Source organism: Sturnira hondurensis, unplaced genomic scaffold (genome assembly GCF_014824575.4).
Source record: "Sturnira hondurensis isolate 20B ecotype Veracruz unplaced genomic scaffold, ASM1482457v3 Scaffold0004152, whole genome shotgun sequence".
Lineage (NCBI taxonomy): Eukaryota > Metazoa > Chordata > Mammalia > Chiroptera > Phyllostomidae > Sturnira > Sturnira hondurensis.
Genome location: NW_028076783.1, coordinates 7,827,659 through 7,841,252, shown reverse-complemented (window position 1 = coordinate 7,841,252; position 13,594 = coordinate 7,827,659). Strand labels below are relative to the sequence as shown.

Below are 13,594 nucleotides of genomic sequence, written 5' to 3'. Positions count from 1 at the left end.
AGTGGATTAAGCACCCGCCCGCAAACCAAAGGGTCACCAGCTTGATTCCCAGTCAGGGCACATGCCAGGGTTGCAGGCCCAGCCCCCAGTAGGAGGTGAGTGAGAGGCAACCACACATTGATGTTTCTCTCCCTTTCTTTCTCCCTCCCTTTCCCTCTCTTTAAAAATAAATAAAATCTTTAAAAAAAATTTTAAAAATAATCTGAGCCAAATTTGGTTGAAATTAAACTTGCTTGGAAATGATGGGGATTCCTTTCATAAGCTGACTCTGCAACATTACCTATCTTTGTTGCCTCAACTTACTCTGAGGCTGTACCGCCACGATCTTAAAACTTGCTCCAAGCATCACTCTGAGAGCACATTTTGCTCGAATGTGATCCAGCCTTTGACCAAAACCAAGTAAAATACAGTTCAGATCCGAGAACACCAGCTCTGCTGCCAAAACGTTCTAGCTCTTCACCTCAGACATCCCCACTCCAGGTACCTCTGCTAGTTCCTCATGCACATTCTGAAGCCATTCCTGTCCTGGATAAGAACTATGAGAAGAGGGTTGGCTGCTGCTGATGAATTTCACTCCCTGCAGCATAAACAACAAGGTGCTGCAGGCTTCTCTTTGTTTGGTCAGGGCTTTTTCCATTAGACTTGGTCATCAGCCGTTGGCTGGTTACAAATGCAGTCCTGAGATCGAATGGCTGGAATCCAATTACCCCAGCTTCCTGTCTGCAGAGCTCTGCCTGGGAAGAACACAGTCATGTTTGCCTGCCCTGTCAGGCTCCCAGGACTCAAAGTATATCATTTGGAGAAAACTAACAAACAATAGATCCTCAGATGTTTTGATGTTGGAGCCCCATGGTGTGGAAAGAGGACACAGAACACAGAATCTGGTACAGAACACAGAATCTAGCACTCGTCTATCATCTGCCTCTTCTTGGCTCAGTGTCTACCCCTTCATTCTCTGAGCTCCAGCTTCTCATTTCTTAGAAAGAGGTAATAACAGCAACCACTGCAGTGCTGGGGGCTTCTAATGAGATGATGTATGTGAAAGAGCCGTGAAAACTATAACGATGGCAGGGATGGCGATGATAATAACAAGGTTAGCTGACATTTACTGAGTGCCTATCTGGGAAGTGCAACATAATGTGTATTTAATGGACACTATCTCCTTTAATACAAACATCTTTTAAAGACTTGGTGATGATGGTAATAATGATATGAATAACAACAGCTAACATTTCTCAAGTGTTTACCAGCCTCTAGCACTTCATGCATGTTAACGTGCATGACCCTTGCATTGTGGCAATAAGTACTATTACCATCTATGTGACATGACATGTGAGGAAAAGGAGATTACAGAAATTGGGTAATTGGCTCAAGATCATAGTGTTGGCACGAGGTCATAAGAATTCAAACACAGAACAAGAGTTAGCAAATGTTTTCTATTAAGGGCTAGATGGTTAGGTTTGGGAGTCATATATAATCTCTATTGGATTTCTTCTCTTTCTCCTCCTTCTCTTTTGTTCAGTTTTTTGTTGTCTACTATTTTTGTTTGTTATTACACTTCTTTACAAATGTGAAAACCATTCTCAGCTCATGGGTCACCCAGGAATAGGCCAATGGCCATGGGTCACCCAGGAACTTGGTCCACTGTAAATTTGTGGGCCCTTGCTCTAGAAATAATTTCCTTTTTTTTTTCAGGGAAACAGAAACTCAAGTGCTTAAGTAACTAAAATCAGGATTCTAATCCAGTTTTGCCTGCTTCCAGAAACCATGTCAATCCACACTCCACTGCTTTTGTGTCTGCCGTGGAAATGGGAGCTACTATCACTGAATTAGGAATGCTGGGCTCATCCCAGTCAATTTCCAGAGAGAACAGACTGTTCCCTGTTGCAGCAGACATGGAGACAAGACAGCAGTCTGAGACTGAGCAGATTCAATGGCTTGTACAGTGTCTGGCACACAGTAGGCATGCCATCAATAATTCTGATTTCTGACTGAATTCGTGATTCACCAAAACCTCTTCTGATGTTGCATTTGAATCTGTAAGTGAAAGCAATGACGCATTCTATTGTGTGGCTCATAGGATAGCTACAACCAGTTATGTGATAATTTCCATAGCACTCTCTTGAGAATAGAAAGATATTATTTAAAGAAATAGGATCTCTACAATGAATCATTCTGTTGACACAAATGGCACTTGGAGATTGTGTTTATGACTTTGAGATAAATACATCAACAAGCCAGATGCAGGACAATAGGGAGGACTCTGACTTAATCAAGTCAATATTTGTCATAGCCACTATTACAGTCTCACATTAAAGCAGACATTTTTATTTTAACCTTGGGTTTCTACATCAGGGAATCAGTGAAGTTCTTGGAATTGTATTCAAAATTCTGTGCATTGGTCCAGACTTTCATGGAAAGGCCATCAGTTTTATCAGGCTCTCAAAGAGTTTTATTATGCCCTAAATGGCCTAATGTTAGAACTATAATAAAATTGTTGCAGTATATTCGTTTCCTGATGAGGAAAAGGGAAAGATGAACTTGCTGGTGTGCAGCAATCAGAGTTAGGTTTTCCAGAGGCCCTTGTCAGTATAATGCTTTGTGAAACCCTCAGGACCCCCACAGAGGGTTCCACAGCAACTCACCAGGTCTGGGGTACACATTCACCCAGGAGATTAATCATCAGCTCAGGCTGGCTGCAGTGACCAGCACACAGGGCCAGCTGCAGGCTACAAGCAGCCACAGAATGAAGCCCCAGAGCCTCTCTCATTTCCTTCCCAGCCCCACGGCCAGGCCCAGAGACCCGGCAGTGACAAACCTGAGGCTATTTTTTTCCTTTTTTTGTATTGTTAGCACCTAGAAAAATGCCTGCCACATGGCCAGTGTTTAATACCAGCTGGTCTGAATGAACATGAAGAAAATAATGAAACTGATTAGTCCTTCCATTCCTGGGATGGTGAATAAGGTTGTTTCATTCTCTTACCTCTTGAGATACTCTATGTATATAAACTCATAGGTCTCTGTCAATTGGACAGCATTTTCACTTTGCACTGTTTGTTGGTGGTAAGGGTTTATGCCAAAGCAGGGAGTTAAAATGTTTCTTTTTGGTGTGTGGGCCAGAGAACATCTTTCTTTAGAGATTATGGTTGTGGCTCTAGGAAAGTAGGTGCTGTGGACCTAGACTGAGGTGGGCGAGAGTAGACTTTACAGGCAAGGCTGTCTGTGGAGCAGGCCTTGGCCTCTAAGTGGCAAGGGTGGGAGAAAAGCAGGGTGTGTCACACAGAGCAGGGAGGAGTTAAGTATGGAACTGACAGCTCAAAAGTGAAGTGAGACTTGGCCCATTTTTACTCATTCTGCTCTTGGTTGGACACAGTGTTGTGGATATGAACAACACATTGATGGGCTCCTGGGGGCCAATTATGTTTCTGAATAGAGTTGCTGAATACGGAAGATTTTCAGCATAAGGAAAAGTTTACAGGAGTGTCACTTTATTCTCTCTCTCTCTCTCTCTCTCTCTTTCTTTCTTTCTTGGGGAAGGAAGAGAGAAAGAGAAGGAGAGAAACACTGTATGCACCCCTATAGGGGACTGAACCTGCAGCCCAGGCATGTGCCCTGATGGGGAATCGAACTGGTGGCCTTTTGGTTTGTGAGACCATGCCCAACCAGCCACATCAGCTGGAGCACTTTACTGTTTTCTTTTTGTTTGTGGTCATGTGTACATGTGTGACTTAAAAAATGGATTAACCTATACAAGTGTAAAGGACAAAAGAACTACTGGTAGTTAAGTAGTATGAGGCAGGAGTGATTGGGAGTGAGCTCTCAGAGGTGCCAGTGAAACTAGAGGGAAAGAGGGTTTGCAGACTAAATACAGGACACACAGAAGGTAAAGAAGTCAGACATGACTTCCCACCAGGAGTACCAGATGAAGAATGACAACAACAGTAATACTTTGCATATGTTGCCTAGTCTCACATGTTTTAGAATACTGTGTCTTCAATGACTTCACTGGACTTATTACTTTTTGCCTGGCTTTTAGTTTTCATGACTGTATCTTTTCCTATCTCCTAATGTGGGAGTCATCAAAGGCCAATGAGCATTTACTGGTTGATTCACTTAATCTCTCCTGTAGCAACACAATACTTTTGCCAAGTAAATAAATACAATTTGGTATGAGTGAGGTAGGTTTGGACATTCATTTCATGGGAAATTTGAGACCAGGAGTGGCTTGCCAGAAATCCCCAGGCAGTGAGGGCAGAATTCAAGGTGGATTCAGATTTGGTGTTTTATATTGTTTTGTTTTTCCCATCACATAGGCTAACACAAGCTAAACCATCAGCTGCAGTAGGGAGGTTTGAATAACAAATAAATGCCAGGAAATTAGAAAATAAATAGCGTCGGCTCTCCACTGAGAGGGCTACTATTAGGTGACACAGAATTCTGGAATCCTGGTGACCTTTTCCTTTTGTGAGTTTGCTGTTTCTGCAGGGCTCTGGGTTGAGAGGAGATGAGTGACAAGGGTGACCCTGATAAGGCTACTCTTTCCTGGCTCCTTCCATTGAGTCACATCCCTTTGACCAACTGCCCGCCCTTGCTCTGGCTGGCTAGGACACGACTGGGACACATCTCACCAGGCCTGGGGCCTGGCTCAGCTGGCCAGCAGCTTTTCACTTGGCATTATGAAACCCTTGACTTCCTTCCCTCAAAGCCTTGGTCATGGATGACTCATAGTTCCCTCCACCACAAGTTCCTGAGGGTGATAGAGACTGGTAACAAGCTTTGGGAAAAGAATGTGGGGTGGAGGGTGGGTGTGGGCTGTGTTCTGGCCGAGAATTTCATTATTAAGCTGTGGCATATGTGTCTCCATTTGGACCCTGTTGACAAGAAGACCATATAACAATGATGACCATGCCAACTCAGGGCACCGAGGCTGGGATAAAATGATGTAACCCCTTAACGGCACTCAATACTGAGAAAGACTCGACCAAAATGAAATTATCTGACCTCTACCGAGTTTTTAAAAACAAAGATAATGTCTGACCTTTCATCCAAGTTTCCAGACCAGTTTACATGACTATCAGTCCAGGCTACCAGGATAGTCATTTGTTTTATAAAATGTCTTCTAATGTCAGAGGGAGTGTCTCTTCCAAATTTGATGGTATCACTTCTTACCTTCTACATAGGCAGAGAATTAAAAAATGGATTCTCAAGAGAGGCACATCTAAGTCCACATCCTGGCTCTGCTCATTATTACCTGTGTGACCTTGGTTCAGGGCCATTTCACTTATATACAAAAAGGAGGTTGTTATATAAAATAACAATGAAAGTGATAATAAAAAACCCCAATTATCTGGCAGGTGGTATTGTAATTGCCATCACATACACAATTTTATTTAAAATATACAACCTCACAAATTAAGTAGTGCTAACACCTCTATTTTACTCGTGAAGAAATGGAGGCTCAGGGACATTAACTAACTTGCCCAAGGAAACACAGCTGGCAAGTTGAGAAGCTAGAATTCAATTCAGACAATACTTTTATTTTTTTTGAGGATTAGATGTTATAAGATATATAAAGTGTCCAGAGAGTACTGACAACTTAGGTGCTCAATAAACAAGTCCCCTTGTCCTTTGGTGAAGAGTGACAAGGGGACCTCTCTTTACCTGAGTTTCCTATTGGTTAGGAAACTCGTGAGTTGGAGAAGGTAAAGAGACACTGAATGACAACTGAACTCCATTTCCTGCACATGCTCATCATGTCAATTGCCCCCGATTCTCTAACCAGATCCTGGACCATCTCCATCATCTTCTGAATAATGTGCATGCCCCTTTCATGAGTGGATAACTGGCATAGAAACAACCCCTGCCTTCCCCACTTCCCACCCCTGGTTCCTCAATACCCTTTGTACAGGACTCTGCATACAGCTTTGGAATTTCCAATGTCATGGGCTGCAGAGTATTAACAGTAACAGCTAACCTTCCATGAGTGCTTACTCTATGCCAGGGACTGTGCTCCACTGTTTAGCTTTGACTCACGGAATCCTCACAACCACACTCTGGGGCATGTGCCACTATTACCCTTGTGCTAAGAAGAAACTGAGGCTCAAATGGTCAAAACTTGCCCAAAGTCAAGACACAGTCATTGATGGAGCCTAAATCTAAGTCCATGTCTGTCTAAGGATAAAGCCGAAGTTCCTGACCATAGATAATTTCCCAATGTATATATAGTAAAACTTAAGCCAGAAGGGGCAGGAACACACAGAGTTGTATAGCAAGTCATCAAGATACTAGGGGAAAGGATACATTTTCTGGCATCTTCTTTAACATTCTCTATCACACTCTAGCCTGAGCTACTCTCTTGGTGTCTTGATCCCACCCTCCACCCACCCTGTGCTCAGTGCTGTCCCAATAAATGCCATTGGTGACAGACACAGTGACCAGTGGTCTCTAGGATTATACAATATCAAGTGACTCACCCAACTTTGGTCTGATTCATCACCATGTTCTATCAATACAACCTTTTAAGCTTAAGTTCTTTTTTCAATACACAGATATGAACTAAAGAATAAAAAACCTTGCTATGAGTCAGAAAAATAGTGGTATTTAAAAACCCTAATCCTTTTGCTCCTTGCAAGAAATAGGATGAATATCTTGATTTTATTCAAAACTGTCACAGAAAGGTTTTTCTCTTATCTGGAGTTTGCAGCTTTGGTGTCGGGTGAAGTATTCGAGCAGCAGTGGGATCTGGGGTTTAAAGAGCTCAGTGGGGTGGTGCAGTGTGGACGCTGTGAGCAGCTCCAAGTTCACCTGAAGATGGTGCTTCAGTGAATTTATTAGACAGCTCCAGCACACAAAAACCCGAATTGGGCATGAGAAAAAGAAATGACCTATAAGAATTGGTTCCTGTCCTCAAGGAGCCCAAAATCTGGTTTGGAAGCTCAGAAAAGAGTAGGATTAGTGAGCCCCAGGGAGAAACCTGGCTCAATGTCCTAAGAGAAGGACAAATAGAGTGCTTTTGGGTTTTGGAATAGGTCCAAAACCCCATGTTTTCCTGGAGGCTGGCAAAGACTTCAAGTAGAAGGCGGCACTGGAGATGGACTTTGTAAAAGATACTGGGAGACATACATCCAGTGGAAAGGAAGCAGGATCAATAGACTGAAGGTGGAAATGAGAAGAGAAAGTGTGTGGAACCTGGAGCACATGGTCTGCTCTGCAGGGATAGAGAAATAACTGGAGGTGAAGCTATAAATAGCAGACTTAGAAAAACTATGGAGAGCCCGGAGATTGGTAGGCAATTAATAATGTGGTAGGGATTTCAATCAAGAAATGGCTTGCTTATACTGCGTTGTGCAGCCTAAAGGCCCAGTCCAGATGAAAGATAGCATTGATTGCAGAAGGATGATGTCAGAAAGGATGGAGATAAGGAAATGCATGAGAAAAATCTGCTGATTATATAACCAGCTTGAATTTCCTCCAATATCTGATAAAATGAATAGTTTCACTAGCAAACCACTTTTGGGCTGGCCAAGATTTGGTGTTTACTTCTGATTAGATGCTATTTGGAATTACTTATTTAAAATCAATAAAGAACCACTGTGTAAATGCATCTTTGTTTACAGACAGCCAATACTCCAAGGAGAAAGAAGAGAGGCAAAGAGGGAAAATTGTGCAAGATGAGAATTCATCTGTTTCAAGGATGGTTCTCAGGATACCTCAGGTGACTCAGTTCCTTCTGCAAGTGATGTGTGGGGGAGAAAGGCTAGGCCAGCAGGGCTTGGGTAATCGCTTTGTTCTTGGGCAAATTCCAGGTCACCTTTCTGATGTGCAGCTCAGACATTTTCCCATCTACACAATGGGAAAATGATGCTTACCTGTAGGTTTTCATATACAATGCTTCCCACCAAGCCTGGCACATAGGAAGTAACTAATCAACAGTATTGAATGCTATTGAATTACTATCAGATTCCTCCCACTTTGCCCACATTTACTGAGCACCAGCCAGGCATGCACAGCTCATTTCTGCCCCAGAGTCTTGTGTTTGCTGGTATCCTTCAATGGCATCACATTCCTCTCATCAGCACATGACTGATAGCTCTTCAGCATATTGCCCCAGCTCACAGGGCTGGCCCCATTCTACACAGCTTTCCCTGACTACCCCAGAAATGTGCACACCTCAGCCTCATCTCTATTTTCCAAATTCTTTATAGTACTACACCTAAACTTGTCTAATTCATGTATATATGTTTCCTTGTTAATTTTCTGGTTCCCGATGAGAGAACAGAGATCTCATCAGTATTATTTATTAATTAACCTCTAACACAAAGTAGATGCCCCCCAAAATAAATCGGTGAACATTGTAGTGCTGTTGATAAAAGTAAGCTATATAACAAATAAAAACTATCTACCATATAGCAAATACTGAATCATTGCTAGTTTCTCACCCTTGGGTGAGTTGGGAGAGGGCTGCTCCAAAGTGAAGAAAAACTATTTAAAAGAAAAGGAAGAATGGAGACAGTGGCCTCAGGCTGGGCTGGTGGAGTGTCCAAGGTCTAGTTCTCTGTCTGGACATAGCAGATGCTTTGCAGGGGGCTTATGGCTCAGACTGTCATTCTAGGATAGAAGTTGCAAGACATTGAGCAATTTTTTAAATTTATTGATTTGAGAGGGGGGAGAAAGAGAAAGAGAGAGAGTTGTTGATTTACTTATTTACACATTCATTGGTTGCCTTGACTGGGTATTGAACCTGTAACTTTTGTGTAAGGGGACGACTGAACTACCCAACCAGGGCTAAGCTTTTTGTTTTTGTTTTTTGTATGGAGGAAGAAATTTTGTAAAAGAGTGAACAGTTGTGATTCTGAGGAAACACATCTGGATAAATACCACAGAGGCCTTATGAGTTTTTTAGAAAAACTATGGAGGAGGAAAACCAAACACCATCACAGACCTCTAGAGGAGAGTGTCTGGTTCAGCTGCTTAGAATTTTAAGCGGTGAAGGAGGCTCTTTCCAGGGATGAAACACAATGAGCAGAGATGGAGGATCCAGTTATACTGTATCCCACTGTATTTTGGCCCACGTGCAATGGATTTCCAGGTAAATTTGTGTGTGATTTGAAAGGAATCTGATTTGAAAACCTAATTCTTGTCCATCCTCTGTATCTGATATGTGAGATGGTGGAGGCCCCAAGAGTTAGACAGAGGAACTGGCACAAATACCCTGCCCCTGACCACCAATGGGTCTCTTTCCATTGACCCTACACAAAAGTAATAGCGCTGGTATTTCACTGACGTATACTCTAGGCCTAACACCCTAAAGGCTCCAGTGCATGGGGGCTGGACTCATGGAAGGTTCCTGTTGGGGGGGGGGAGTTCCTGAGGGCCCATGACACCAAAAAATGTTTCAGCAAAGAGGCACATGCTTAGTAGCCTCCATCCAAGCCCTGTGGACGTACATGCAGTTGGGAATGGATCCCAGGGCTTGTGCCCTGAGAGTGGCTGTGCTGGATCCTTCCCCACCCTCTGCTCTTGGATGACCATGGCAGAGAGATCTGTCCTAGTGCTCGGGGCCCTGACAAAGGTTCACACAGACAGGTAGAATCATGTCATCCAGTGGTCCTGGGCCTCTGGCTTCACCTTGAGAAGAACCTGATACTGGAGACAGAATGTTCTTCAGCGTCAAATGCCCAAAGCTTCAGAGGGATGGGTTGGTCTACGGAGCTTACAGAGAAGCTCCAGAGAACTGAGACAGGGGGCTGCTGTTGGTATTTTATTGCATGTTCAGAATTCAGTTATTGGTTTTAAGTCTTAAGATTTCCCTCAATATGTAATTTATATAAACATGTACAGAATGCACACATGTAAACATACATGTAATTTATTAATGTTTATCAATAAATAGAATTTATCAATTAAAAAAACAAGTCTACATAGGCTCCCATTTCTCTCAGAATACCTTTTTGGGACATGTATCAAAAAAGTCTGCATCATAAAGCCAAGGGTGCTTCCCACTGAAACAAATTGGACTCGAGGGTCCTAATGCCTCCCAAGTTCAGGCTTCAGGTAAATCACAGGTATAACTAACAATTTCATAAAGCTGAAGTTACAGCCATCATTAACATTTATAACCCTTTGAAATTATATAATGAAGTTCCACATTCTACGGAAGGGGCACACGTGTAGTTTACATGTTCTTTACAGGGAGGTTCAGTGCATTGTGGCCTGGACAAGTGGCCCCACTTGTAATTCTACTTTATTAACAATGTAAACAAAATTAAAGTGCTAGCAAAATAACATTAAATTATAACTAATAATCATTTACACAGACTGCCAGATTAGCAAAATTTCAAAAGTTATCTGGTTCAGTATTTTAGCAGATTCTTTGTGTAACATCCTTGTCAGCTGCTCATTCATAATCTGGTCCACATTTGAGGATTGTTGTTTTTTAAAATAGAATTTACAGGATAAGAATAATTTTGGTGAACATTTTCCTTCAAATAAATGTTTCATGGCAAAAGGCATTTGAATTTATTCCATGCTACTTTGAAGTTACATGAAGTTTGGCTCATTCTTACCAAAATTAGTCCCCATTATCTCCCAACCCATTCCTTTATTTTAACACAACAAAATTCCATCAAATGAAGGCTTGCAGTGGATATATTTGCAATGTCACATGGGTTGTACAACCTGGAGTAGCCAAAAGAAGAAAGATGGATGTGGAAGACTGGAGCCCCAAAAAGGTGCTCCCGTGGTATTGTTTTTTCAATATAAAAAGCTTATTCTCTAAATTGGTTCATCAAAAATTCTTCACTCTGGGGAGCTCAGAATCATCCAAACTAATAATAAACATACAGAATGGTACTTTACGATTTACAGGACGTTCTTTTACAAAAAATCATTTATCATCACAACAACTTTGTGATATAGGCAGGAGAGATTCTCCCAGAATCCAGAGGAGTCTGGCTATTAGTTCAGGGTCATACAGTAAGTCAGCCATTGATTCAGTGCATGTGCTCATGGAGGTGATGGTCAGCGCAGCAGCCGTCAGAGCACATAGTTTGGTTCTGACTGCCAGGTTCACAGCCTTGAGACTCAGAATCTTACTACTTCCTCCTTTGTGTTAGAAAAGAATCAACCTTGAAATGATCCTAAGTCCCAATCTAGTAAGGGAAGAGAACAGTGACTTGAAAATGCAAAGGGGATTGGTCTAGCAAGAGTCACGGTGCAAGGCAGGACTTAAACTTTCTTCACGTGTGATAAGAATGGATGCCTAGTTGAATCCACTTCTCGGACCAGTGAGAGTCCCGGCCTCCAAAGGAGCATTTCACATGGTGCAGTATTTCTCAACAACACTCGGGAGTTCTAAAGAACATTCTCTTGAGAGGCTTTTTCCCTTTCCTAAGGCAGGAGTTTCTCCCCAATAAAATGAAGTCTTCAAAGGACAGATTTTTTTTTCATTTGGATGGTTTGGGGTGGATCTCCTCTTCCATATTCCAAAGTCTCTTTTCTGTCCAGTTTGATTCCAGGACTAAAGTAAACATTAACAGAAATGGTAACTGACACTTCTTAAGCAGCAGAAACAAAGTGAGTATACAAAGTCCTGAGATGCTATCAAATCACAGCCAAGATCCAAGTTAAAACCTCCCATGGCTCTGGGATGTGATGTCATTTACTTCTTTGTGACATTCACTTTGGGGCAGTTGGTAGGAGCCATGGACTGAGCTTGGAATGAAAGACATCCAGATGAATATGAAGGGCAAAGCTGGCAAGGTCAAAGGTCTAGAGGCCCCAAGGAGGTGGCTAGTTTCTTTAAAACAGACAAAACACAGGTGGGCCATGGCTTTTAGAGGTAGCAGATGGCTGTAACTGCATCCAGTTGTCCTAGAAACAGAGAGGAATCTCAGAGATCCCCTAGTCCAAACTTCAGTAGACAGATATAGAGAGTGATGTCCAGGGATAGAAAGGTTGGGTCAAGATCTCACAACCTATCAGGAACAGAGCCATGTCTGGAATGCGGGTCCTTCAACTTCAAGTCAAGTACTGGTTTTCCACCTCCGGCACTGCTTGGTCCTGCCTCCTCCATGGCAGGGGCCTTGGGGTGGGGGTACTTCAGTGAATGACAGGTCTCAGCAGTGTGAGCTCCCAACAGTTCTTTCCTTCAAGAGCAACATGGCCAGAATTCAGGGTTACAAATTAGTCCTGTGGGTCACACCATGAGATCATGGAAAAGATTCCAAAGTCTGTTAATAAGCACTACAGAACGACCAGCCCTGCTCAGGGCTCCTTAGGACAAGATGTTGCTCTATCTAGTTCAGGAGCAAGGCAGGTGTCTCAGAGCTGAGGCCACAGCACTGGGGGGAAGCTATCTGTCTTCAGCTTCCTTCCATGATTGCTGCAAAGACCTGTTTTCCTTGGGCAGGTCTCTGCTGCAGTGTCTTCCATGATAAATAAGAGAAGCCTGTCCTGAAGAGGACTGCAACCAGACATAAGGCAGAGTAGGTGAAGTCTGTTGCTGACATGGGGGTTGGCCAGGAAGACACATGTTCGGACCCGGACACAGGCAGGCAAGTGTGCTGGTGTCTGGCACAGACCAAGATGAGATGAGACAGTGAACAGTTAAAACACACAAGATATGTGCACTTTTGAGCATGACTCTGACCAAGACAGGCACAAGAAGAATGTGTTTTGACAACACCTGTGAGCAGGCACAGAAAAGAAGGCATATTTAGCAACACCTAAGGCTGAGATAGGACACAGTGAGCAATCGTGATTGGAACACAAGGGAAACTGACCAGGCACAGTAAGGAGACAAGAGACAGTGTCAGGCAAGGATGAGAAGTCAGGAAGGAGTGCTGAGAAGTAAAACAAATCCCTTCATGGAAGGCAGGTATCTCTGGAACAGAACCCCCAGTGAACAAAGGGGCCGTGCTCTCCCCGGACTCTCTCAAACATCGCCTGCTGGAATCCCAGAGGAAAAGCCCCGTGGGCATGGAGGGCCTGCCCCAAAGGATGGATGGATGAATGGATGGAATGCTCTAGTGAAGAGAATATCAGGTGCAGTCATGCATGAGCAGCAGCTTAGGTAAGACCTGGCCCTCTCCCAGAGGGATGGCTGTCTTCTGAGTCACTGCCCCAGGGGACTAAGTGTCACAAGGGCTGAGCACCCACCAAAGGAGAAGTCGCTGGAGGGTGGCTCTGACTCTCCCACTGGCCACCACACTCCACTGCATCCCTGGAGAGACGAGAAGACCAGAGAACCTCAGAGTTGGAACGGGCATCACAGAGGATCTCATGAAAAGCCCACCCATGCAGAAAAGCCCCCCATGGCATGCAGATGAGGGGCTGGTTGGTCCCTGCATACGTATCTCCAGAGACTGACCAGGACATTTTATTTTTGAGCAATTTTACAGAAAGGGCTTGTTATTGTTATTAGAAAGCACTTATTAATGTTTAGCCAAAATCTGTCTTCCTAGTGGAACTACTGTGCCCTGCAGGGCCCCTTAAAATTCTTCCCTCTACTAATTATATCCTCCAAGTTTTCTCTCTCTGGGCTACACAATTCTCTAATAGTTCATGGGATATTATGGCTTCCAGAATAGTACCC

The 13,594-nt window shown here is 43.3% G+C and overlaps 1 protein-coding gene across 5 annotated transcripts in view; it reads right to left on the bottom strand.

The window, feature by feature from the left end:
* HTR4 (5-hydroxytryptamine receptor 4) overlaps positions 1 to 13,594 on the bottom strand; it is a 148,694-nt gene that overhangs the window by 10,059 nt on the left and 125,041 nt on the right. For 2 of the 5 annotated variants that reach the window (XM_037044970.1, XM_037044973.1), the window contains one exon: positions 9,938 to 13,222. The exons of the other annotated variants lie outside the window; for them this stretch is intronic. In XM_037044970.1, the coding sequence (XP_036900865.1) occupies positions 13,138 to 13,222 (85 nt within the window). In that variant the 3' untranslated portion in view covers positions 9,938 to 13,137. Of the gene's footprint in view, positions 1 to 9,937; positions 13,223 to 13,594 lie in introns of those variants that run through there. 5 annotated transcript variants of the gene reach the window in all.